The following is a 27,121-nucleotide window of genomic DNA, read 5'->3' on the forward strand; positions in this document are numbered from 1 at the left end:
ATCGAACAGGAGACTCTACGGACAGTAGGCTCAATCCTGTGTGCACATCACTCCCAGTTCCAATCAAGAATAAAGTAATAGTAACTCAAGAATAGTAAAACTATTAATTAATATGTAGTTCCTGCACTGTAACTTTTTTTTTGGCCACTTTTAATGTGTTAGGTACCTGTGGAAGGAGTTGTTCTTCCTGCTTTTCTATAGGAATATCTTCCTGACATCACTCGGAATTGAATGTGTACTGAAGAAAATGCAAATGTGATATTCTTCTGAAAGTAAAATTTTAAAATAATACAGAAATCTCTATTACCTGCTTAAAAAGACAAGGGAAAAAATTGATAAAGCTCAAAGGTGTTAACAACTAGTAAGTGGGTATGAGTTTACTTTCATCAGATACTGAAGAGTAATAAAAAGTAACATACGTATCTGGAAGTAAAAGAACCTAATACAGACTTTTTGAAGTATGGGATATGAATAATTAAGAGTGTTTAATAAAGAACAGAAACTGGGTTGCAGGAGTGTTGGTTGCATTAGGCAAGAAGCGGGTGACAAAACCACTTGGGATGGAGGCTACAACTGGGCGGATGTACAGCAGTAGCTGGGTGCGGTGGTGCTCAGAGAGAGCAAGGGCACACCGGCTGTCACGCAGACAGGGGAGCAGGGTGGCCTTGGGGTGCTGCGTGGTAGCAGGGACACCCCGCGGGGCTGGGAGGAGGTGGGGGTTCAAGGGTGTTTGCTGTAAAACAAAGTTCATCCTCTGGAAGTTATCAGCAGAAACATTTTTGCGATGAATTCAAAAATATTTTGGCAGTATCCTGTCTTAGAAGGGGATCTGAAGACAGATGCTTTCTTTACAAGGAGAGATGACTTCCTATTATTGGGGTCTGTGAAACAGATCTTTGGTTTTTCAATTGCAACTGCTTAGTAAAACTTTAATTGCTCAAAGGAAGGGGACTGTCCAGAGGTTTGTCCCTTAGACAATGATCTCCTGCCTTCTCCGATTCGAATCCAGGGTTTGTTCCAGTCGTGTTTTTTTTTTTTCCCCAAGTTTACTCTGTGGTAAACACCTGGTGTGTTGTTTAAGGGACACCCTACCGTGTGTTTCTCTCACCCAAGTGGTGCGAGTTGGAAGAGGAGGAGGGATGAGAGGAAATACAGGCGTGACTTGTTGGGGAGGTGGCCATGTTTCCGTCGCGAGGGTCTGGCTGTCCCCTGGGAAGCCCGAGGGCTACTCCGGGTTTCTGGGTTCCCAGCCAAAAGCCTCCTGGGCTTTTCTTCCAGGGACCGAACTTGTCGCCTTGGAGCTTGGCAAGCAAGAGGACGAAGCACCCACAACGCAACCTCGTGTCGACCCTGAGCGAGGCTGTCGGCGAGCCCGGGGGTCCCGTCCTCACCCGAGGCTGCCCCTGCCCTCTCCCAGCTGCCTGCGGGCCTTTCCGCGCCCCCTGCTCGGCGGGGCGCAGCCCGGCTCTTGCTCGGGAGAGCTTTGCTAGTCCATCCCAAGGCTCGCCCTCCCCTTCGGTGGACTGCCTCTGGCGGCTCCCCCACCGCCCCCTCCTCTTTCTCACGCCTTGCCCGCAGCACCCTGCTGTGGCGGTGCTTCCCCAGGCGCCCTGCCCTCCCCGCAGCAGCCACTCGGCGAAGCCCCTGCGCTCCGCTCCTCCCTTCCCAGCTCCCCTGGGCTGACTTTTCCCCCCGCTAAACCTCCGCGTTTTCCCCCGCTGGCACTCGGCTGGGAAGGGGGATGTTCAGCCGTTCACCCCAGAAAAAGCGCCCTCCCGCCGCCGCCTACGCAGCCCCTCCAGACCCAAGCTCTTCCACCTTGCCCGTCCCGCTCGGCAGCGCCGAGCACGAAGCCTCCAGCTCCTGTCTCTCCCCGCACGGCGCAGCCGCCGCCAGCCGGGGCGGAGGGTCCCGGGGCGCGCTGCCGGCGGCGGGGGGAGGGTCCTGGCGCCTGACGGTGCCCCGAGGCGGGGCGATGCGAGGCCGCGCCGCCGCCTCCGCGCTGCCTGCGGCCGAGGGGGGAGCAGCGGGCCGAGGTGCGCGGTTGCTGCTGCCGCCTCCGGAGCAGCGAGAGCCGCCGGTGGAGCGGGGGGTGCCCGGCCCGCGGCGCCGTCCGGTGAGTTAGCTTGAGGCGGAGGGGAGGGGCGCGCGGGGAGAGGTGCAGGCGGCGGCGCCGGCGGGATGGAGCCGATGGCCGGGGAGGAGGCGGCGGCGGCGGCGGCGGGGCCGCGGCTCCTTCTTTGTGGAAGGAAAGTTTCGGTGCGGCTCGGCGCAGCCGCCCCGCTGCCTGGTTGCCTGCCGGAGGAGGAGGCCGAGCCCCCCGCCGCCGGGAGGGGCGGCTTTCGGAAGCGCTCCCCGTGCGGGGCCCCGCCTGCCCAGGGCCGCTTCGGCAGGGGGGTGCGCTCCCTGTCACCGGCCTCCCGGGCCCCTGCTAGTGCCATCTTTGGGGCCCGGGCCTCCCGAGAGGCGGCGGGGGGCCTCGGCGGGAAGGGGGAAGCCGAGCGCGGGTCGATCGGCCGGAGAGTTTTGGGGGGTCTTTGCCGCCCCGAGTGCGAGCCCGCCGGTGAGGGAGAGCGATGCTGAAGCCAGGGCAGGGGGCACCCGGTGTCGCCGGGGCGGGCCGCAGGAGCCGGGGTGCGGCGGGCAGGGGTCGGGGATAAAAGTCTTGGGCTAAAAGTCTCGGGAAGCAGCGGTCGGTTAATCGAAGATACAGCGGTGGGGGAGCCTGGGGAAGGGGTATGTGCGCGGTCAGCCCGGGGCGCTAGCGCATCCGAGCAGGGTGCTCCTGGAAATGGCATCGCTCCGGCTTCGCTTCTCGGGAGCCTTTTATGTAACAGCCGAGCACGGCCCGTTGTCGAAGCGATGCGGTGCGGTGTTAAAACACGCCTGGATCGCCCGTCGAGCCAAGCACCGTGCTTGCCTTGGCTCTTGCGCCTGGCCCGCCGGCGTGCAGCGCCCGATGGGTTTGGGTTTGCACCGCTTCTGGTTTGGGGGAAACTTCCTTTGCTCTGGGTATCCGGGAGAGTAAGCAGTGACCCCCTTCCGAGGGGAAAGCTTCCCTGTTCTCCATGCGTGTCGCCGGGTGCTGCAGGGGGGTACGTCCCAATCCTCCACAGATGGCCGTGCGCCCGACACGGAGAGATTCAGAAGCATTTAATAACCGTTGTACGAAAGGCTAATCTGACACAGGCTTTAAATGTCCGGGTTGTGCCTTATTTACGCGTTGGCTTGGTTTTCTGCTTTTTTTACGTTTGGATATTGCTCATTGAGAGCGTTGGGTTTTTTTTTTTTTAATTCAGAAAGCAGAAAAACATTTCTAGATACAGAAGGAAAGAAATCCAATGCCCCATTAGCATTTTTCCCCTCTTATGAGAACAATACAGGCTCACTGTAAGCTTGCCCAAACATGGGCTGCCTTTTATTATATATTGGTGCAGTGCCTAATGCAATAGGGTCCCTCTTCTGACTGGGTTCATGTGCTAAGTGCAAGTAGGAACTCAGTGGCGCACCGCTAATGCTGCTGGATTTGTAACAATACCACCTGCCGAGGTGCGGGGGCTTCACAACGGGAGAGAGAGGTGGGATGCTTTGAACAAGCCCAGTTCTTCTGTCTGTTTGAAGTAGCAGATGCTCGTCTCCACTTGACTGCAGTCACTTGCGTGGCACTTGAAAGTTACGTCCTTCAATGTCTCCGGTACTCTTTTTTTGAAATTTTGGTGTTTGTATTTTTTTTCCTTAAAAAAAAGAAGTTAACAACTTTGTGATTGAATTGAAAGCCTATGTGACATCTAACAGTCAGTATAAAAACAACTGTCTACATTAAAGATGACACGGCAACTTACCTTACACATGGTAAGAGATTGCTGTATAGCTTTGGTCCTAGGCACCTGTGTGTACCTTTAGGCTTTGTGTAGTATCTCCTCAGGCTATCTGTCTGCTTTATGCATTTACGGAATTAGGTCTTCATTGGTGGGTTTTCTCTTCTGAGGCATTTTTTTTATCCTCACTACTTACAGGGTATTGTATTTGATAGAGGAAACTCGAGATTGTTCACCTTAAGTTTATTGCAGTTTTAATCCAAAGGTGCAATAGCAGAAAGCTTCAAATAAACAGGTTAGCTGGGGGAGGAGGGGTTGGGTTTTATTGTTAAACATGCCAATTTGACCTTCCCCCCCCCCCCCAATATTAATCTTTATTGAAGGAGTTGCAAGGTGGGAAGGGAAGTAGGATTTAACTTGCATTCCAATAGCCTTTTCAGTTGCTGGTTTTTATTTCAGTGGTGGTTGAAATACTTGTGAAAATTGCTCACCTGCAGGAAACATGAGGTCGCAGTACATCACGGCGCCCACAGTCACTGTCCTTCTGTTCCTGCTGTGGATCCAGTCGTCAGCAGGCTGCAATAAGGCTCTCTGTGCTAGCGATGTCAGTAAATGCCTGATACAGGTATGAGTTGTGTTTCCTTTATTCGCTTTTAAGCATTTAAGAAACGGTTCTGAAGCTGTGTCTTGGAAAGATCCAAATAACTGGTATTTTGTGTTAAATAGAATCTTTTTAAAGAAGTTAATTTGGTCCTGCACATATAAATGCAGATTAACAACCATTTTATAGATAATATTAAGTGAATGTGTATATGGGCATGTTTCTTTTTTTAATGGAAGCATTTTCAAGTTGCGGATTATGATGACTGGGCTACTGTTAGAAGGCACTACCAGTCACGCTGTTAGTTTTCAGTCTCTCTTCTTTATTAGTGGTATTATGAACAAGCAGCAATTTAAAACAGACATTTTATTAGAAAGGTTTCTGTGGGCAACAATTGTTGTTGTTTTGGGGGTTTTTTTTAAGATATCTGCAACACCAGAAGTTCAATGTTCCCATATCTGTCTGAGGTGTTCCCCTTAACTTGGCAATCTGTCCACTTTCTTAAATCTCCGTAACACCAGGGTTGTACAGGCAATTAAAAGATGCCTAAAAACTCACATGAGAGAACTAATACAAGTAGGGACCTAACTTGTCTTAGAGTCCTGAGGTGCATTTGGAAAAGCTTTTGGATCAGGAGGGACCTGTGGCTACTAATGGCAATGAGCAAGCTCTGAAAGCATGTGGGACCACCTTAAAAAAAAAAAAACACCCAACCCCAAACCAAATAGTTATGAGTTGAATTGGTAGAAAATGGATGTTAAACTCAAAATCCAGACACTGCTTTTGACTCACTGTGTGTCTGCAGTGAAAGAAACACACTGAGACTAGGTTGCTCGTCTTACAGCAGTTAAGAGGTACAGCGTGCAGCAGAACAAAAGGGCCTTTCCTAGCAAAATTGCAAGCAGTTCTGGTAACTACGAAGTATTTATTTACCAACGGTGTATTGAGCATGCTTCTTGACTCCATGTTGGAAAAAGAAGCCTTGATTTGATCAGTTGCAGCTTCTTTAAAAGAAACTGCTTCTTATTGCCTCTTTGTAGATTGGAAATGCAATAGGAGAGAGCACAAATATCATGTGCTGGTAATGTGCTAGTACACTTACTGTAAATGTGTGATCACAGTCTGAAAAGTGATGCAGAAGTGGCATAAAGTATTGGCATGTTTACTTCATTTCATTGACTTCTGTATAAAATTTGTCTGGTTTACAAATAAAAATACTTGCCAGATTCACACACAGATCTGTCCAGTGGAATGACAACTGGATGTAGGGTGAACCGGCTTCTTTCTGGCTTCTGCACTGCCATTGCTTTAAAAAAAAGAAGAAAGAAACAGAAAAGAAATTGCTGCTTCTCCAAGCTCCACCATGGTCTGCAAAGTTGTTAAAAGCAAGAAAGAGGATTTTGACTTGTACCGTTTCAAAGACAACGCCAGTGTTTTTGCTGGTACATTGGGCATTGTGCACTGTGACAAACTGATGCACTTACAAGTTACTTCTGTTGCATTTTTTCAAATCACCTCTAGGGTTGAAACCTTTAAAAAGAAAGATGCTAGCTGTGGCATTGGGTTTGCGAGGCACTTAAACAGCAGGTGCAGTGGTACAGATTTGTTGACTCAGGGAAAAGCTGTTGGTCCAGATGAAGGGGAAAACAGGGAAGATACCTCGTCTCCTTTTCCTGTGCCACTGAGGGAGTCCACCATCCATGGAAGCACAGACATCTCCTTCCCAAGTAATCACTCACCTTTTATCAAGTCAATCTTGAGACACCCAGCGTTTAAACTTTGTGAGCTAGTCTGAACAGAGTAATGCTACTGGAGTCCTTCCTCGGCCAGGGAGAAGACAGCTGAGGTTCAGTGCTGCGTGGAGGTGGCTCACACAACTGTGCCTTGCTTGGATTATGTTGGCTCCTTGTGAAAATTAACTCTATCCTAGCCAGAACCAGGACAGCACCTCTGTAGCAGCACAGCCCTGTGCTTGCAGAGAAACCCCTCTGCTGCTTTACTTGTTGTAGGTGTGTTCTGTCTTACTTTGCACAGGTGATGTGGAATCCCTTTTTAAAGCATTTCCCTAAAATCAAAATTGTATGCAATTCTCCGAGACCCTAAAGTATTCCAGGCCGTGTGAGTTGTGTGCAGTTACGGGAGAATGCCGCTGTTCGTTTTCACCATCTGGCTGCTTTCTTCCTGCAAACGGGCCTGACATACCAGTCAGTATTCATTCTTTATAGAAGAACAGATAAGGTCAGACTGGTCTGACTGTGGATATGAAGACTCCTTGTCATCTTTCTTTTTGGCTTTTTTTTTTTTTTTTTTTTTTAAATCTTCAGCACTGTTGTGGCAAAAAATGCTGCACTGGTATGTGAAGTGCATGTTATTTCTTTGGTAGGTATACAAGTAGAGTATATCCATGTATCTTTTTCCCCCTCTAAACTCTTCTGGGGAAATCTGAACATAAAATACAGTGTTGAGTGTGTTTGCTGGACTGTCGCATGACACTTTTCCCTATCCTATTTTTAAAACTGTTCTAGTTTGGCAAAATCTGTGGCTTGAAACCAAGGTAATGTCACTCAGAGACAACTAGGAGAGCAAACAGAATGTGAATGTTTGTCATCTGCATCTGCGTGCAGAAAGTGAGGCTGCCCGTCTTAGAGACATAATGAGACAAAAGACCTGCTCTCTCAAAAAAGCATACGGTTAACATAAATATTTTTGCCAGCGTGGCTAGAAGTCAGTACAGTCATTACTGCCACTCCTTGGGAGCTGCTCTGCTTAAGGGTGGTCCCTACATAAATATTTATTTTGTTAGATCCAGAACGGAGCATGAGATCAACAACTCGCATGCATTCAGCTTTCCTTCTACATCTTGAGGCTCTAGCTTCGTTGGTGCTCTCGTAGTCTACTTCTTGGGTTTTTTTGTAAGCAAAGACCTGTAAGAAGATAGCTTGAGGCATCTCTCTGCATAAGCTTAGCCTTCGCAAAAAAAAAAACCTTTGTGGCTTCCTGTAGTTGTTGAAGGAGTTGTGGATAAGACTTGGGAGTGTAGGCAGAGTGGGACCACAAAATTAGTTCCCTTGAAGGCTTTGGATGTAGGTCCTTCCCATGTCTCTGGGATGGGGGCGTTGAAGTCAATAACTGACTGTTACCTTGCTTTTCAGGTAGGCCGCTGAGCCCTGGTCGCACAGGACGTGCGTATTGCAGTATTTATTCTAGCACATCTGTTGTTGACTTGGACACAGGGGTTGTTTTGATGTTTCCATGTGTGGAGAAGATGAGAAGGCCAGTTACGCTCGCTGGGCGGAGTGGAGGCGTATATTGTCTCCTTGCAACATGGAGGAAATCCTTGAAGGCAGAAACCTCTAGGATGGGACGTTCCCACAATTGTTCATAGCAGACGGGTTTGAGGCAAGTCCCAGGCTGGGTCTGGTGGTGTGGAGCTACCTGCGGTTGTCAGGCTTGGGTGGTAACGTCCGGGCTGTGCTGGAAGCCAGGCTTTGCCGTCTCATCCACAACAGCTCTTTCAACTACCGCTGCATGCAGGAAACCAGCGGTGCTGTGGTTCAGGCGCGGATTTCAGATCTTTCTGAAGAGGGGTTGTTTTCCGGAGATGACGACAGAATTTTCTCTCCCGAACACTACCTGCCTGCAGTCACCTTGGCAGGTGCGGTATCATTCCGATTAAAATCTCTCTTCATCTTTGTCTTCGCCTCCTGTTAATCTTGTGTACAAACTTGTCAGCTTGAAAGGATTTCCAAGACTTTTTAGCCCTGTGGTATGAAATAAACACCACTCCTTAACTTCAGGGCTTAGGCATCTAAAAATTACTTTCAGTGTGTATGTTGTAGCTGTAGTACGTAAGGCAGCTGGGTTAACAAAACAGTTCTGGCTGGTTTGCTTCCAGGAGATTTTCTGTTATTAAACTGTTCTAGGAAAAAACATTAGCTCTTTTTCTTTCACTCCCCCTTCCAGTTTGCAAGGATGTTGCCAATGCCTTTAGGTCCTGTTTGCACTGAGAAAATAGTCTCTGTCATTTGAAGAAAGCTTTGAAGAAATGCAGATGTTAAATACCTTGTAAAAATCTTTATTTGCGCTCTCTGGAGCAGAAGTATCTTTATTGTACAAACATGCCTGCTTCCTATTTAACGCTGTATTTTTAGACCGAGAGGCTTATTTCTTGCCTAGCAAGATACATTCTCCGATGCACCTTCAGTAGTTCAGCTTGGGAAGTTGCCAAGTTGACTTATGAGTAATATTTTCTTCCACTGACGCCTCACCACCCCCAGCTATCAACAAGGAACGTTTCTCATTCTGCCTCACTTCACCCACGTCTCATGTAAGCATTCTTTTTAAAAGATGTATCCTGTACAAGTATCCAGTGTGGATGAGTCAGGCAGAAGGACCCAAGAGTGGTTAAGGAATCCATGTACGTGCAAACACATATATGGAAAAACATACAGTTACTGCCCTGAAGAGACAGTCAAACTGTGAGGAGGAGGGAGCTGGAGAACTGTGCGCAAGACTGATTAAGTTGATTTTTCTTCCCTACCCCTTCTCCAAGTTAAGAGGGGAAAAAAAAAAAGTAAGTAAAACATAAAAATAGAAAATAAAATTTAAAAAATTACAGTGTTCATAAGCCCTTCCTATAAAAATAAAGTTGTTAAAATACTGGTAGATAGAATGATGCTATCCCAAGCTAGTGCTTACACATATCGAAGCTAAGCAGAATTTTTTTTTATTACATTGCAAATGTATCATTTAGGGTTACGTTTAATTCAGTGAGAATACTCTTCTCTTAGATTCACACAGTGCAATCTATAAATTTAGTGAATTTTCTGGCTTTGATTCACACATTACATTTAATAGTTACGGAGAATCGCCTCCTCCCACATACTGGCTTATTGGTGTTGCAATGTCTTTAGCAAGTATGGAGTTGTTTGCCCAGTTTTACTGTTGAAGAACAAATATATGGGATATTTTTAATGCTAATATGTATTAATACTCTTATCTGGCCAAGGTAACAGTACTTTAGTCATGGCTGTTTTTAAAGTTGTTTCATTCAGGCTTTTTATTCTGACACAATCTGTTTATCAAACAGTAAGATAAATATTTTAGAAGTGTGTCATTCATTCACATAAGTCATCTTTCTAAGTTTGTGGTTTGTCCTCTTGTGGAAAAAATTGTATATTTTATTAATGAGCCTGTTTTTCATCTTTCGCTTGGAAACAGCATAGTAATAGGTGACATTAATAAACTTTAAGGATGAAAAAGTAAAAAATCTTGGTAATTTTCCACTCTGTAAATAAAAATTCGAGACTTACTAAGAGTGCATATTGCAGAAATGTGCATGGAGCAGGAGTTCACGCTTGATCACTCGGCAGGGCGAACAGTTCACATTAAACTGTGCAGGCCACAGCATTACGTAGAACACGCAATAGTTTGTGAATTTGGTTTCTTTGCTGGCTTCAAGAAGGTTTGTGACCTGGGATGAAGTGAATGAAAAAATAAGGAATCAATGCATTTATACTACGTTAATTCGTTGTAGCACGTCTGCAGCAGATTTTGGGGTTGGTTCAATTTCAGTCCAGAATGGGGAGCCCTGAAGCTTCATGTGCTGCGTGCATAAGCCCTGTCCCCAGCCAGAAGTCGCTCTGGCCTCCCGCTCTGAAATGCGCTCTTTGGTCTTCTGCAGGCCTGCGTGAGGTGGGGCGATCCTGGGTGGCCCAGCAGGCTGTGGACATTTGCAGTTGCCAGCGTTGCAGAATAAAGAGAGAATGGAGGTCGTACGTGATCGGGTGTATCTCTGTGCCTTGCCTTCCCTAGCAAATGCACTCCTGACGTTTGGTGTAAAAATGCTTCCTTTCTTCCTTACCTGATGTTTAACAATAGCAGGCAAGGAATTATTTGACAAGTGGAGTTTTGCCCCCTTGGCTTCTTCCTAAGGCGTGCTGTGGAAAGACTTTGTGGGTGATGTTGGATCGAGTCCAGAGGAGGGCCACGAAGCTGATCAGAGGGCTGGAGCACCTCTCCTATGAGGACAGGCTGAGAGAGTTGGGGTTGTTCAGCCTGGAGAAAAGGCGGCTCTGGGGAGATCTAATTGCAGCTTTCCAGGACCTGAAGGGGCCTACAGGAAAGCTGGTGAGGGACTGTTTATCAGGGAGTGATAGGACAAGGGGTAATGGGTTTAAGCTGAAGGAGGGTCAGTTTAGATTAGATGTTAGGAAGAAATTCTTTACTGTCAGAGTGGTGAGGCACTGGAACAGGTTGCCCAGAGAGATTGTGGAGGCCCCCTCCCTGGAAGTGTTCAAGGCCAGGTTGGATGGGGCTTTGGGCAACCTGGTCTAGTGGAGGGTGTCCCTGCCCATGGCAGGGGGGTTGGACTAGATGGTCTTTGAGGTCCCTTCCAGCCCAAACCATTCTATGATTCTGTATTTGTGTCTGCCTGTAAGGTGTGGTGTCCCTAACCCAGCTGTGGTTAGCTGAGGTGGAGCCTCGAGTGGCGACTCCAGGTTAGGAGAATTTCATGCCAAACCATCTTCCTGCCCTTTCCTCCTGTCCGTATGCGTCTCCCGACCCCACCACACTGTTTCCCTCCCCGCCTCTGGAGAATGGGATCAAAGAGCAGGGATGGGCATCATCTCCTCGGTCTGGTGTGTAGCAGAGATTTGCCAATGGCAAATTCAGTAAAGCCAGGGGTGGGAAGGATCCCGTGGTCAGTGTTTCCAGTAACGGGATTTTGTTTTCTCACCAGTTGTGCGTAACATGATAGTTAGACAGACGTCATCAAAACCAAATTCGTAGACAGGACAACCAAATGTGACTTCTTGACTGTCCACATTTTGCACTACAGTGTGATTCAAGCCCGTATATTATTGTCATGTAGCCACAGTCTTTCAGCCGTACTGGAATTACTTGTTCAGATTTGAACTAGAGGGAAGGAGACTGCCTGGTTTTTAGATAGCCTACATTGATGAAGGAAATTGCTATGCTGTGAGGTCCACAAGTGTATGTCTGCAGCAGGAGTGTTAAACCAGTGCCTTCAGTTAAGGTAATTTGAAGAGAAAGGGTTGTCTTCTTGTTTCCATGCCTTTTCTATTTTTCTAGCTTAATTATGGTTAAAGAAAAATGTGTATGCATACCATTTCACTTTCTAGAGGCTCCAGAAGTGTTGGAAGTATCCCAAGGTGTTGATGGGGGGGGGGGATGAGGGGGGTGTGTGTGTTTTCATAATAGCAAAAATGAATCAGATAGACCTGGCGGGGAAGGAAATAATCTGGTCACTAATATTGCAAACGGAGGGCAATGAATAACAAGCATTCAGAGATGCACAAAATCCTGTGGTCAGATGACTTAACTAAGTTCCTTTTAGAATCCGCGAATAGGTGTGATGGTAGACGTTGTGTATCTTCTTGAGTAGGCACATGGGCTTATAGTAACTTCCTTTTTTAGCTAAATTATAATGTACTTGCGCTATTTATATATAAAGAAACATCCTTCTTTGAATTTCCTGTTGCGATGGGAAAAACAGTCAAAGAACTTGTAGATTCAGGCATACATAGAAGTGCACACACCTTTCCCATTAATAGGATTTTTTTCTCTTTTAAATGCTGACTTCAGATTTGCCTTTAGAAAGTCACCTTTAAAAAAAAAAAAGAAAAAAAACCCAGCCAAAACCCAAAAAACTGCAAAAGATCCTTTTGTAAACTAAGATCAGTTCTTTGGCTGAAACTATTTTACCATTTACTCACTGTATTAGTGTACTAAGCTTTTTTAATGCTGTAATTCGAGTTGCGGCTTGAAGAAGAATGGCTCTGCCGCATTAGCGTTTTACATCTGGGGTTGCTGCAGTGTAATGAGTTTGTGTTGTTTTCAGGAGCTGTGTCAGTGCCGCCCTGGGGAAGGGAACTGTTCCTGCTGTAAGGAGTGCATGCTCTGCCTGGGCACACTTTGGGATGAGTGCTGTGACTGTGTTGGTAAGTTTGCATTTCTTTGGGATTTTCTCCAACCCACCTCCCACCCCCAATTGCTTCCTCCTGTCACACACTGAACTCACAGTCTTATAATAGAAGTAACACATCGGGACAGAATCTGTACTTTAGATGTCTTACAGCTCATTCTGTGGGTACTGAATAAATTACTGTGGGGAACCAAACATTTGAGGGCTGTATCTGCTCTGTGGAGTGGGGGATGGCAGTAGTCCGGATTTTTCTTGGTGAATGTCATCATAACTGACTCTTAATTTTGTCTCGAAAACATAAAGCCCTATTTGAATTGTTATCTTGAGGAAACTACGCAGCACCTGCTTCATGGGGTTGGATGCTGTATGGAGGTTTCTAACTGTAAAGTGTATTGGCAGACACTGCACAGGGACAATTTTAGGTTTGAGTTCCCTTGTGAATCCTTGGGACTAGTAGTAAATATGCATGGCCCAGTGTTTTCATTGTTCTTTTATTTGCAAAAAGAGCTCTTTGTGGAGGCTAAGAAAGAGACATAGAATTTTTTATTGTAGGATTAGATGACAGTCCTAACAAGAACAGTATTACTACAAACCGGTAGTGTTCAGAGTGCCTGTATCTTTGCGAGTGAATGCTGCCCCTGCTGAAGGAGGATGTGTTCTAGTTCTCTCTCTTGTTTTAAATGTATCGAAAGCTTCACACACCTGTGGTTGCTGGAAGTCTCCCTCTGCTGCCATTCAAAATGTTGCCTTCCATGAAGGGGATGCATCTTGAGTGTTGTACCTGCTCCTAGCTTCTCTGGCTGGCTGGGTCTTCTCTGAATTCATGAAGATGATTAGTGTCAAAATACACCTTTCAGTGCAGTCCATCATTTCTCCTGTTCCATCACGATGTGAATATGCTGACATCCTGCTTTTTGCTTGGTTCTGGCTAGTTTACCTTTGCTTTGCTGTCTTTCAGTAAGTAGTGGAGTGGCATGGTCCTGTGCACGTGTGATTCTTCCCAATGGCATAAAGTATTTTCAGCCCCTGCACCTGTGGAGGATACACACTTAGAAAGAGGCCCCGGCGTTTGGGTTTTTTTTTTCCTATTTGATCTTAGCGTCCTTGAAAAGTGGAAAAAAAAATAAAAATCTCTATCTCCTTTTTCCCCATCCCCTTTGCCCTTCCAATGTCTTGGTTTTTGTAATGCAATACTGAAGTGTGCTGTTGTCATGTTCACTCATGGGGTGAGGAATAGGATTGTGAAGAAAAAAAGCAGAGTCCACACACAGGTGTTTTGGGGTTTTTTTTCTCTAAACCTGCAGATTATGCCCTGTTCTGCTGCTTTTTCCCATGATGTTATCCAGAAGAGAAGTTAACAAGGTTTCAGGTTCAGTTTCCCAGTACTGAGTAAACTAAAATATCTCCTGATGGAGTGCCTCAGACTTTTTTGGTTCTATGGTATGGTCCTGTGCTGCTTCTCTTCAGTGTAGGGTCATCCTTGCTGTAGCCTTATTCAAATGAGGAAACAGGAGTGCATGCCATACCCATCTTCCTGGAGACAGTTCTTTGCTGATACTTGAGCTGATATTTAAGTCTCTTTATAAGCTGGTCATGTCTAATGTAAAAGCAGATAGGTTGTCATGTCATTCAGGTCGTGTCTGCTCTGAGGTCAGGAATTACCTCCTACCCTCCAGCACTAACTTTACTGATGCTCAGTTGATGCTGTGTGTTTTCCGTGCATGGTCTCTCCCTTCTCTGATGGGGAAAAAAAACACAGGAGGAGGGAGAACAGCAACAGGTTCCTCTTTTTTCCTAAGCTTTGTGAGTTAAGCTCTTCCAGTCCTTCATGTAAAGGCTTGTCTGCTTCCATCATTTCAGTAGCCTGTTTCTCCATCTTCTCATCCATTCCAAAGCAGTAATGTAGACGTGTTTGTTCCTTACCAGTCGCTCATGAGTTAAGCTTTTTTATTTTTGTTTTGACCAAAGCTACTCTTTTATAATAATTATTATATATAAATATAATTATAATTAAAATACTTTTTAAAATAGTAAGACGGAAGTATCTTTGTGAAATGAGCAGTTACCCATTAAACTATGAGCAATGGTTTCTTGGTACCATCTTAAGATAATATTTTCATACTGCATTGATACGCACAGAAACTTCTACACATTTTGCAATAATTTAATAAAAAATCTTGATGTTATTTTTGTCCTGTGTGTCCTTTCACATGAGTGAAATTTATTTTCTGAATCCAACCTGACAGAGGGGCTTCTAGGAAGGCTCACTGGTTTCCATTTCACAACATTAATACAATGATACTGACTAAAGTATGCATCTCTCGATGTATTTGTAGAAAACTCTTACCTGATTTGATATCTTCCTAATTAATTTTCAGGTGGGCATCCTTTATTACAATTGTATGATGAATATTCCAAGGTGATAATGCAGGGATAGAAATTTTTTATTAAAGCAGTGAGTCCAGGAACATCTGTGAAGAACAAACCTAGTTGAGAGGAGTAGGAAAATGATTGTTTACGGTAGGAACTTTGTGTAAGTGGAATTATTTTTTAGTGTGACCTAACGTTGTTTGGAAGAGAGGCTTTTTTTTAATTTTCCTATCCAATACTTCGCTCACCTTTTTATAGGAGCAGACTATCTTGTGTTGTTCCTATTATTAAACGCTGGTAATGCTAACCACTTGCTTAAGATTTGCTGGATCTCATGCTATTCATCATGGATGAACTTCACTCTGTGTTGTTCGTTATGGAAATCCATCTACTTAGATTGAAAAGATTGTGGTTTTGTAGAAGGCTCTAGTTAAACCCAATTTCTGAAGCTGGAGTCCTGATGTATCTGCAGGGCAGCAGATGCTTCTCTGGTTGTGTGGGGCAGGTAGACTTTGAATATTTATGTCCCATATCCCTTTGATACTTTAAGGATTGGTGTGCTTTGCAGCTGTAGCTGTCTAAAACTGTGTCTGTGAAACTACCCAAAATTATATCCAGATGTACATGAGGAAAATGGATTTGTCCGTCTCTTGCCAGGTGACTTCTAATAGTGTTTAAATACTTCTGAGTTTAAATACCTATGCAGATACAACTTTTCTTTTTAATCTTGGTTGTTTCAATGTTCAGATTAAATCCAAGATACCCTTCAGTTTCATTGCTAGTAATAAATGTTTGCATTTAAATGGTTAATGGAAAACTGGCACCTGCATTGCATATCACAGAAACATTTTGTAGGAAGTGGCAAAGAGAAAAAAGATTACAAGATTTTAAAAAAAGATACTACAAAAGACCTTGAAAAATAAGGAAGAGGTAATCTGGAAATAAACATTCTGCCTGTAGTGGCCCCTCCAATTAGGTAGCAAAATGAGGTTCATCTCGGCTGTTTCTAAGCAGGTAAAGTAATTTAGACTCTTGCTCCCTCCTGATAATGATCTTGGCATCTCTGGCAGACGACTAAAAAGATCTGTTGCTCTGCTGCAGTGGGTGAAATCGAATACTTGAATTGTGATCAAAAGTTTCGTGTACCTCAGGACTTGTCAAAGATACTATCTTCGTTCAGCCATAAGCTTTCATTCCAGATTTATGCTAGTATCGATTATACTGCGCTTTGTCTCTTTTCCCTGGGGAAACAAACTTTTCATTGAACTCTTCATATTCTAAACTGTAATGCTAGCATAAAAAAGGAAGCAAACTGCTGTGTAGATGAGGTTTTTCTTTTCATTTAGATCTCACAAGTCACAGGCATGTTTTGTGGAAGTCTGCAGAGATCTGAAACCTACCATTACGGAAAACTTGTCCTGCTGTTTTTGGTGGCACTTCTGCTGTGGAGCTGAGTGGGATATATATGAAAGGGCTCTGTTCTGCTTAGCAAAAAACCTCAAATTTAATTTTCTAAATATTCCCATCTGTTTCAAGGAGAAGAGTTTAGGGAGCTTCATGTGACTTACTGTTTCATTCCTCTGTAGGTATGTGCAATCCTCGCAATTACAGTGACACACCTCCAACATCCAAGAGCACTGTTGAGGAGTTGCATGAACCAATTCCTTCACTTTTCCGCGCGCTGACAGAAGGGGACACTCAGCTGAACTGGAATATCGTTTCCTTCCCTGTGGCAGAAGAACTGTCGCACCACGAGAACCTCGTTTCCTTTTTAGAAACAGTGAACCAGCCACAGCATCAGAACGTCTCTGTTCCAAGCAACAATGTCCACGCACCTTACTCTAGTGACAAAGGTAATGAGTGTAGTGTATAAATTCCTTAGTGTTTCCTCTCCTCTTTTCCAGGAGCCTTCTCAGTGTAAATTCTATTCTTGTCTGTGCTTGCTTCTTCTTTTCCCATAAAAAGTGAGAAAAGTTCAGTCTAATTTTGAGCATGACATAATGAAAAGAGTGAGGCAAAAGTATCGAGGAACATGGAAAATGCTGTTAGTGTCTGATGATCTTTGGAGATGCTGAACCACATGAGTTTGTTATCTCTATAATTCCTCTGGTGACGTGAGGCAGTTTGTTGATGTTATTTCACGTGCACTTGCACAGTATGTTCTTTGAAGCAGTTACCTGTAGCTTAGGAGACAGGACAGACCAAAAACTGAATCCAAGTCACATATCAGTGCAGAGGTAGGCGACTGAAACACATGACTTCAGAGGTTTGAGAAAGCCATGTGCCATAAACCACTGTATCTGGAGTAGATGTTTGTTTCTTTTGTCTGGGCTGGCATAGCTTGAACTCTTTAGAAGGATGGTTTGTAGGAAATCCAGGATTAATAGTAAACCTGAGTAAAAATAGCAAGATTGCTCTTTATGTTGAGGAGCGATACGTGACAGACAATCTTAAAAATAAGCAATTTGGGGGCAGGGATTCAACTTACAGGTTCATTCCTCTTATTTTCTATCAAGTTTTTAATATTCTCACCTTCAGTTTAGAGGGCAGACTTCAGAATATTGTTTGCTGGGGGTGGGGGAAGTTGAGAAGTTTGAGATGGTGACAATAGTGGCATAAGAAAAATGCTCTCTGCTTCTTGGTTTCCATACTAAACCTGAAATACTTTTCCCTGCAAATTATTGCATCAGACTTAAAAGAATCTCATAAACAGTTCATAGTGAAATTGCTGCTTAACAGGGAAAAAAGAGCATCTGATTTGTTTTATTAGTGCAATTAATGCTTTACTTCCTTTCCAACACACACTTTAAGTATTCATAACCCCATATGTTACTGTTGTGATGGCTCTTTTATCTTATCCATGAAAGATACCCTAATTGATGGACACACTGCTTTTCCATACCATTGTGAACCTTTGACCTAGTTATGTTTCTGAGTAGGACTGCTGTTGATTAAATGGGACCGTAATGGCAACTTTTCTAATTTCCTTTGGTTAAGTCACATTAGAAAAAAATAAATTAATTCCAGAACTGGGAAACCAGATGGTCAGAAAGCATCTCATTCATATGTCTTTGACATTACTAAAACGCTTGCTCACCATTATGAAAATGATGCAGAAAGCCATGTTGAATGGCAAGCCACAAAAAGCACTGTGTGCAAACACTACAGTATTGAAAGATGTAAATTATACTTGGGAAAAAAAATTATGCTTGGAACAATCTTGAATATATCCCACTGTACTTAGGTACTGCAGCCCAGATGGCTGTTCCCTGGCAGTCCTTCACTACCATACCAACAGGATGGGCTAATGATAGTTTTGAATTACATTTGGGATTTGAATCGCATCTCAAGGGTGTGGAGGAGCTTTGAGTTTAACAACACAGACAAAAAAACCCCACAGCAGGACGAGGGGAGTGATCATCCTCCTGTACTTGGCACTGGCAAGGCTGCACCTCAAGTACTGTCTTCAGTTTTGGGCCGCTTACTATAAGAAAGACATTGAGGTGCTGGAGCGCACTCAAAGAGCAGCAACGAAGCTGGTGAAGGGTCTAGAGCACAAGTCTTATGAGGAGCAGCTGAGGGAACTGGGGTTGTTTAGACTGGAGAAAAGGAGGCTGAGGGGAGACCTTATCACTCACTACAACTACCTGAAAGGAGGTTGTAGCCAGGTGGGTACTGGTCTCTTCTCCTAAGTATCAAGGAATAGGACAAGAGGAAATGGCCTCAAGTTGTGCCAGGGGAGGTTTAGATTGGATATTAGGAAAAATTTCTTCACCGAAAGAATTATCAAGCACTGGGACAAGGCTGCCCAGGGAAGTGGTTGAGTCACCACCCCTGGAGGTATTTAAAAGAGGTGTAGATGTGGTGCTTAGGGACATGGTTTAGTGATTGGACTTGGCAGTGCTAGGTTAGCAGTTGGACTTGATGATCTTAAAGGTCTTTTCCAACCTAAATGATTCTATGATTCTAAATACATAACAATGCATTTTTTTCTTAGTCAAAAGTCTCCTTCATTTCTAAGAACGTATTAGACATTAGGTTAAGAGAGCTTTCACTGAAATGATGACAGTCCAAAACCAACAGTTATATTTGTGTTTTTTATATATATATATGGCTACCAAATGCCACTGGTTTTCAGGCTTCAGTAGGCACTTATATGTATCAGCTGTTCTTGTAATCATTGGCTATGCCTCTTCCATCTTAGTAATCAGTGAAGAACTGGAAAAGGTAGAAAATGGCTTTCAACATCCTGTACTTCAAGTATCTAAATATATACACTTGTTGAGGAGTCTCTCTTTTCTTGGTCACAATGTAGGTAACTTTGTAGTGCTCTGCTTTTTCAGAAGTCATATTAAAGTTTGATTATAAAAACATGGATGATCTGAGCATTGAGAACAGAAGAAGGTGGAAAGAAAAGTTGGCTGCTGGCCTCAGTCGATGTTTATTATGATGGAAGCAAGGACAACGGGAATTGTACCTCTTGTGTTGGATGTTGTGTGAGCCACGGGGTGGCATTGTTTTTAATAATTTTGATTGGGGAAGCAGTAACCCAAAGGTGGAGGGCTAGTAGGTCAAGGGCTAAATGGCCTTGTGAGCACAGAGAGGGAGCCCAGGAGTCTGATGGAGTCTGATGACTTCTGCCCATGCAAAGTTCAGTCACACAACTAAGTCGCTGTGGTTTAACAAGTTAGCATGTGTTAGAAGAACCACTGAAAGAGAGGATGAGTCTGTGCATGAGTATGTGTGTGTGCTCAGCTGAAGTAAATACGAGCATAGCCTGCTGTGGAAGAAACCAAAGATCATCTCTTTACCCTTTCCTTCTCCCCAAACATGTTGCTAGGCTTAAGGGCAGATCTTGCAAATGGAGATGTCCTTAAGGTGACTCGCTAAGCAGTTGTCTTCAAGGCCATGACATTTAGGGATTTGAAAGAGTATTCCTGTGAGCAGGAACACAGATGCTTTATGTTTTCTTTACAGCACTGTGCCTTCTCCATTTTGTGGTTGTTCTGTGGCTCCTTAAATGCTTTACTCCAGCATGGTGTGCTGGCAGCAGCGTGTCACGTTGCCTGTAAAGGGAGAGAGGCTAATGAGAGGTAGATTTTGGTAACGGGATGGTAGTCTCTGAGCTGTTGTCTGAACTACATCCCAAAATTTGGAAAGGCTCTGCCTATAAATACCTCTTGTCACATAATGTAACACAGTTCTGATTTTCATTTCAATGCGCGTTCATGCAGGGATCAATGGTAAGCTGGTCCAGGGTGCCAGACTTGCTCGATGCAGTTCTGGGTGGGTGCCAGGAAAAGCAGCACCAGCCACAGGAACCTGTGAGCTTTGTGCCCGAGTGGTGCGAAGCCACTGGCCCCAGGAGGGCGGCTGTAAATCCGGGAGGAGATGGGGTGCGGTGGGATATAAAGCATTCCATTCTCGCCCCAGCCTGCTGCGAACCCAGCCGCCAGACCTTGAACTTCCCCGTTATTATCTTAATGAGTGTCTTCCCTTTCCTTCTGTGAATTGACTTTTTAATCAACGTTTTAGCTGCCAAAGTATGTGTGCGCTGCTGGAGCTGCTGTAGTGCTTCGTATCAGTGGTTTCTGGCATTTGAGCCGCTACTTCAGAGAGGATTGTGATGATTATTAATCTGGAGCTACGTTTATACTTTGTTCTTTTTGCTTTATGTTTAGCTGATACCCTCAGAGCTCTGAACTGCGAGTTCAGATGTTTAAATAAGCTTAATTGTTTCAGTTGATGACAGGATGTTGGCGAGAGAGAGAGGGGAACTAGATAATCTTTTGGCAACTGATGAAACAAAATCTGTGTTGTCGTTAAGGATTTCTGACTTGCAGTGCTTGGTGACACAGGGGATGGCATCCGCTCCACACTTTCGCTCCCTTCCAGTGCCAGCCAGGTGGAAGAGAGCTAGAAGTCCAGTAGAGTGGCATCTACCTCTGTAGGTACTCCAGGAAGATTTTATTTTTAGTTTTAATGTGTTTTTTTAAAAGCTCTGATTGGCTTAACATTATATGGCTGCTGGATGGACAGTTACCTTTTTAAAGTACTTTTGGAGCTACTGATAAATAGACCGGCAGACAGCTGCGCTTACATAGCACCTTATCATTAACTAGAAAAGGTTTTTTTCATCTTGTACATAGGCATTTTTCCTTAATTTACAAGAACTTAATTGTTTTATCTCCTCTGAGTTCCTAAATTCCTCCATAGTGCACCAATACAGATCTTATTTGAAGCACAGACAGTATGATAGCAAAGCCTGATAGAAATGTGAGTCCATTTCTTCTGGTCATTTTTAATTTAGCCTTGATTGTTTTTTCTCCTACACAACCTTCGTTGAGTATGAATTGGGGGAGGAAAAAGGTGAGAAGCTTATGTTCTGGATAAAAAAGAATGCTGCTGCATCCTTCTCCCTCCCCGCACCTGTACTCTGTAGTCCTTAATGTGTGAAAATTGGCAAAATGCAAATGCAGTAGCTGTTACTGCACTAAGGAACATCCTTTTATCTACACTGAGGGAGCCAAGTGATGACTGTGTAATTAGGTTTGTGAAACAATTTAAATACTCTCCTGCATCCCAACTGAGCCTGTAGGTATGTATTTTTTCCCCCATGTGACTCTGTTTCTGCAGCCTATAAAGAGGGATTTAATGCTCGAGACAAGGAACTCTGCTGCTTTCAGTAATTCAGCCTCTACATGGGCACACAGAGGCTGCTGAGAACGGGACCGGGAGTGTCCCGTGACGAACAAAGTGCACCCTGGCCAGTCTGGCTCGTTCAGACCTGGTAGGTCTCCGAGTGAGTGAAGACTTCAGAATCGTTTTGGTAGCATACACGCAGATAACGTCCTACAGCTGCTTACAAGAGCTACTGGGAATCAGCCAGATCTACTGCTGGCTCTGGCCTGCCGTGTACAGTCTATCCTCTCCACAGCGTTTTTGGACTGGTCCTCTAGGACCTAATCCTATTTCTACCTGCACCCAAGCCAATAAACCTTCGCTCTCCAGTCAGTCAAGATTAATGTCCTTGGTTGTTGCTGCCACGTTAATAAGGTTGAGGTCTGGTTTTCGTTCCCATTTTGGTCCTGGGAGAGTGGTCGAGGAGACCTGTCTCTCCAGTCTCACATGACCTGACTGCTGTCATCTGGTTTTGCCCGGGTTACGGGCCTGGTGCTGTTCATTTTCTGGCCTCCTTTCCCCTGAGAGATGTCTTCAGTCTCTCAGTTCGGTGTCATTGATCTTTATGTCGTAGAAATCACAGGCTCTTCTTCCACAAGAGGTTTATTTCAAGTTTCAGCAGGCATTAGCTGATGAACTCGGCTTCTCCAGGACTTCTGAACTGGTACTAACATGGATGAGGCTGTCACAGATGAGGTTAAGGTGAAGGTCAACACAGATGTCTCCTAACACAGAGGGGACAAGTCGTTTTCTGGTGTGAAACCAGCCTGCAAGTGCTGGGAGAAGCTAGCCCACCTCAGAGCGTGCACAACTTTCCTGACAAGCTTTTCTGACCTACTTTAGGCTTTCCTTTGAGTGTTGCAAGTCAGAGTGCAGCAATCAACATGAGAGCAGTGAGCACTGCTGGCAAGCCTTTGGAGAGGACTCTGGTTTCTTCAGAGAGTTGTTCCACTACTATCTAGAGAGCACCGTGAGTCATTTTGCCTTCTCAAGCTGATCCAGAGACTAGGTCAGTCAGGTGGAGATGGCATCTCAAAAGCTGATTTTGCAGCAAGAGATCTTTCTGGATTAGCCTGTTTTGAGGCAGAGGCTCTGTGCCTGCAGCTGACACCTTCTAAGACTGACTCTATCTATGGCATTTGAGGTCAAACTTGACAAGAAAACTACTAAAAAGGTATCAGAGGAGTAAATTGGGATTAAGCAAGAGGGTACAAAGAATATGAATATGTTCTGTAACGTTCCTGTGCTTGCAGGCCAGTACTGAACTGGATGACTGATGGGATACTCACTGGTGCTTAGATTTCAGGAGGAATGCTGCCTGGAGACTCACCTCTGCTTTCTCACACCCTACCCTTCCACTGAAAGCCTCCTGTGAGGAGTGAGGGGGACAGATACCTGGGAATGTCTGGGCCTCCTGGGAATGGATGGTGTGCGCTCCTTCTTGGGACCCTGGCAATCTGAGCTTTTTGTCACTGGTGATGAAATGTTGCCAAGTCCTTGTGCGTTCTCCGTAAGAAGATGGAGCTGCTGTATGGCCCCTGGGTGGATTCTGCCTTTGAGGCTGTGGTGGCTATATCTTCCTACCACTTTTCAGCTTTGGCTGAGCACTTGAGTGTATACCTGGCTGGTCGCTCTTTGCACGTGGTACCATAGCATACGCTTCTGTTTTGCTCTTTCCTCCTCCCCTCCGTGAATAAAGTGTCCTTACTGAAGCTGTTGGTTGGTTTTAGGCAGAGGTTTTGTTCCCTGAGAACTCTCTTCCTCTGGTGGCTGTGCCTCAGGCTTTATTATAAGAAGTCATAGAAATAGAAGTGCCAAGAATGGGACAGGACTTACACAGCCGCAGTGTACTTTGTTGTCATTCCCAGCAGTACTTCAAGTACTCCAAGATTTCTTGGACCACTGCAGCTTTACTCACACCACAGCGTTTCTGGGAGCAGAAAACTGCTTCAGCTATGGGTCTGCACTTCCTCTTCAAGATCCTTATTGTCTGTTGCACTGCAAGATGTGTACATCAGTTCAGAGCCTGAACTCTCTTGCTTTCAGTGGGCTGGCAGCATGTCCTGTGACCCTCTTGCAGCTGTTTAGGTAGTAGTAGAATAGTTTGACAGTGGCCAGGGTTCCCTCATACGTGTTTTAACAAATGTTAATTCTTAAAAGGGCGGGAAGGGATGCCAGATGTCAAGGAGGAGGATGCATCCACAGAAAGGCTGTTGGGTACATTGTGCTCTCCTGTATGTTGTGTTGTCCCTTGTCATGTGCCCAAAAGCAAGGGCACCACAGTGAGCATCTATTGTTGGTGCTGGGGAAACGGACTGCATAGATCTGATGATTCGTATGGTGATGGAGACCCTTGCTGGCCTCAACTCACCTTTGGACCTCACTTGAAGAGCTTGTCATGAGATATGCGTACTACTGAGGCTGCTAATCTATGGGGCACCAGTATTTTGAAGGAGAGGTTCTGGTTCTGGTGTACTTCTGTCTCCCAAGACTTGCTCACAGATAAGAGACGGAATAAACACTATGGTTAACAACTATGCTGCTCTGAGAGTCCTTCAGTTACTCGCCCTTCTCCATATCTCCATAATAATTTAAAAAAAAAAAAAAAACAGCGCTGTCTTGATTTACCATTTATGTTTGGATTACATTTTTCTAATCCACGTTGGAATATAGGTCAGTATGTTTCTCCTGGATCCATGCACCATAAGTAGTAATAGGCTGGAAAGGCCCTTGATATCTCCCACTCCCAAATATGTCTGATGTGTGTGAGTGAGGCATTTATGTTTGCAGACAGCTTTCAGTTGTGCTTTTCCCCAAAATGTGCCAAGTTATGCTGGGGGTAAATGTGACACAATCAGGTCCTTTGGAGGATGAACAAAGTTACGATGTAATCACCTGGTCAGCACAAGAGAAAGTTGGTAGAATCTGTCAGCTTGGAGAATTGGAAGTAGATGGGGCAGGGATGTTTTTGTTTTATAGTTGTGGTGAATGCCTCAGCTCCAGTTTGAGGTTGCAACACCAGACTTCGTAGTATTTCCCATAATTGCATGGATGTGAGAAGAATAAAGTCAACACTTATGCAGAAGGGGTTTCTTAATCTTAGTAGTAAAGCTGGTGGTGTTGCTAAAAAAAGAAGAAAAAAGAGTGCGGTTTCAAGTTGAGGATTCTCTAGCTCTGTGATTTAATGTGGCTGAAGAATATTGTGGAGTCGGGGCGGGGGGAGGAACATTTACACTTAAGTAAGTGGGTATTGGTGGCTTTTAAATAACTTCTCAAAACCTGAAGTTTTTCATGATAGCATATAGAAACTGCTGGCAACTGGGAAAGCGATATCTTGGTATTACCTTCAGAGGACACATGCCTGCTTGTTATTTTGGCATAGCCCATTCTTACACTTTAGAAGGTATCCCTCATAACTGGGGGACAAAACCCAAAACCATTTTTGCCTGTGACTCTAGAAATAAATTAATCCAGGAGAGCAGACAGCAGGTTGAGTTGTAGACACTGAAAACTCGAAGTTGATAGGTCGTACCTTGGCTCTCTGCATCTTCTCTTTGCTTTCACTATCACCTTTTTTTCCCTTCTGCCTCATAGTCATGACGATTTGCAATCCTACTTCAAAAGCTGCACACTTAATTAATTTTTAATTAACCTTGAAAAATATTTTAAGACCTTTTAAACCAAATTTTTTCCCCCCTCTTGGTTTAGAACACATGTGTACTGTGGTGTATTTTGATGACTGCATGTCAATACATCAGTGCAAGATCTCTTGCGAGTCCATGGGAGCTTCCAAATACCGATGGTTTCACAACGCCTGCTGTGAGTGTATTGGGCCAGAATGCATCGACTATGGCAGTAAAACTGTAAAATGTATGAACTGCATGTTTTGAAGCAGGAAAATTGTTACATAGCAATACTGAGGCCAAAGTAATCTCTCTCAGTTAAAGAGATGGGGATTGCAAATACTGCATTTTGGTGGAGTGCCTACTAGTTGCAATTAAATGTACCTGGTTGAAAAAAAGATGTATAAAATCTGAAAACTTTTTTCTTTTTTTTTTTTTTAATTCATGTAAGCAAGGCTAACTAATAGAAATTTCAACACTATGTTTTAAGTTGTTTTTTTTCCTTATTTCTGCTCGAATGGTACAGCCATGCTCATCCTTGCTGTTCTGATTGTTTTCCTTTGATTTGAAAGTATTGACTGTACTGTTTTTCAGACTGTAGTACTATATCTTGTAGTTTAGAGTAGGGAAACCTTAAGAATATGGTAATGAGATTTCCATCATCTAAGTTCAACAAATAATTAAATGGCTGCTAGGTTGGAGGGGGGGTGGTTGTTCTTTAGGGGCTGGTTTTTTTGTTTTAGTTTCTGGTTTTGTTTTTTAATTTTAACTTCCAGTTTTTGAGCTTAGCCTTCTGTTGTGAAAATGATATTTGGGGAAAATTCATGCTTTCTCTTCAAGTTCAATGTATGGGCTGTCATGGATAAAATCCTAACTTCTTAGAAGGGCTGCCCAACAAAACACTATGTATGGGACACTTTTCTTCCAAGTTTCATTTGCCCTGCTCTCATAAGTACATTGGGGTCTAGGTTGCATGATTTATGTATTAAAAAAAATAGATAAATCATTTCAGTCTTCTCTTAGACACCAAAATAAAGCTATTAAGTGCAGTTGCATCTCCCTCTTTTTGCACTATTCTCTAGGGATTACACCCTGAATGTTCAGTCCAGTAAAGGAAACATGAAAGGCTATTATGGATTTAATGACTAAATGAATAAAGAATGAAATGAGATGAACTAGCAAGTGGTACAGGGCTACCAGTTGAGCAGTTGGCAGCAGGCATGTTCCCATAGTAGTAGTTTGCTGTGAATATTTATTCCAAAACATAATTTTATTTTTTTTTCCCCCATGAAATGTTGTCACTGAAGAAGGGAAGATGTATCCACAAAGGCAAAATTAGGATGTTCCGAGTTTAGAACATTCTGTGCATATTTCTAAGTATGAGTTTTAATATGTTGACAGTTACATAGCAGTTACTATGACCCAGTTAGGTCTCCATTGATAATGGTACTAAGTACAAGAATAAAGTGTATGAGTAGTTAATGATCAGCTTTTGGTATTTATAATGATGTGGGTTTTAACTTCTTGAATTTTTTTTAAATGCATATATGCATATGCACACACAAAAAAATTTATTATTCATGTTTCTCTCACTAACCTCAGTCTAGAGGCATTAAACTGTTTTCTAGTCACACCTGTCTTATCTGTACCATGTACAAATGAAAGCAGTCATTTTAAATTTATTTTGTTGAAAAGTTTGCCTAAATGTTTTTTTTCTCATGATACAGTTCTTTCAATAAGATGAAATGATAATAATAATAAAATCTACTCTTGTGAAATAACGTTACTTTCTTCAGTCTCTTTTTCAGCTCTAAAGAAGTACTTGAAAGATCAATGTTTTATTATTTTGAAGTAGTGGATAGTAAAATACATTCATACTTTAAACTTGCAATTAAGTGATAAAAAAAAGCATAGACATGAATAGAAAAACTTAGTTTGTCATGAAGGAGTTGTTCTTCCTATATTTGACAATTCACATTATCTTTTCTTCTGCTTGAGTTTCTTAAAATGAATGGAGAGAAATAATACGTTAGAGTAGCTGTGACTGTTTTTAACTGGAGGCTGATGCATCATTGTTTCT

General features: G+C 43.9%; 1 protein-coding gene across 4 annotated transcripts; it reads left to right on the forward strand.

Annotated features, from left to right (window-relative positions):
• The first annotated feature begins 1,726 nt into the window (after positions 1 to 1,726).
• TWSG1 (twisted gastrulation BMP signaling modulator 1) lies at positions 1,727 to 26,822 on the forward strand. Of its 4 annotated transcripts, none has more exons than XM_075744461.1 (5): positions 1,935 to 2,116; positions 4,278 to 4,443; positions 12,284 to 12,383; positions 16,324 to 16,590; positions 25,127 to 26,822. In XM_075744461.1, exons 2-5 carry the CDS (start codon positions 4,321 to 4,323, stop codon positions 25,306 to 25,308), a joined length of 672 nt encoding a protein of 223 aa, XP_075600576.1. In that variant the 5' UTR covers positions 1,935 to 2,116; positions 4,278 to 4,320; the 3' UTR covers positions 25,309 to 26,822. The 4 variants fall into 4 exon arrangements, with proteins under 4 accessions (XP_075600575.1, XP_075600576.1, XP_075600577.1 ...); XM_075744462.1 differs by having other exon boundaries at positions 1,985 to 2,116; positions 4,316 to 4,443; XM_075744463.1 differs by having other exon boundaries at positions 2,000 to 2,116; positions 4,259 to 4,443.
• Positions 26,823 to 27,121: the final 299 nt, after the last annotated feature.

The sequence above is a fragment of the Balearica regulorum genome, chromosome 2, assembly GCF_011004875.1.
Source record: "Balearica regulorum gibbericeps isolate bBalReg1 chromosome 2, bBalReg1.pri, whole genome shotgun sequence".
In the NCBI taxonomy this organism is placed as follows: domain Eukaryota; kingdom Metazoa; phylum Chordata; class Aves; order Gruiformes; family Gruidae; genus Balearica; species Balearica regulorum.

Excerpts from the sequence above, each read along its gene's own strand:
- TWSG1 (XM_075744460.1), top strand. The coding sequence starts at position 1,742 with ATGTTCAGCCGTTCACCCCAGAAAAAGCGCCCTCCCGCCGCCGCCTAC. Across the intron at positions 2,117-12,283 it reads CCGGCCCGCGGCGCCGTCCG|GAGCTGTGTCAGTGCCGCCC; the intron begins GTGAGTTAGCTT and ends TGTTGTTTTCAG. Across the intron at positions 12,384-16,323 it reads TGAGTGCTGTGACTGTGTTG|GTATGTGCAATCCTCGCAAT; the intron begins GTAAGTTTGCAT and ends ATTCCTCTGTAG.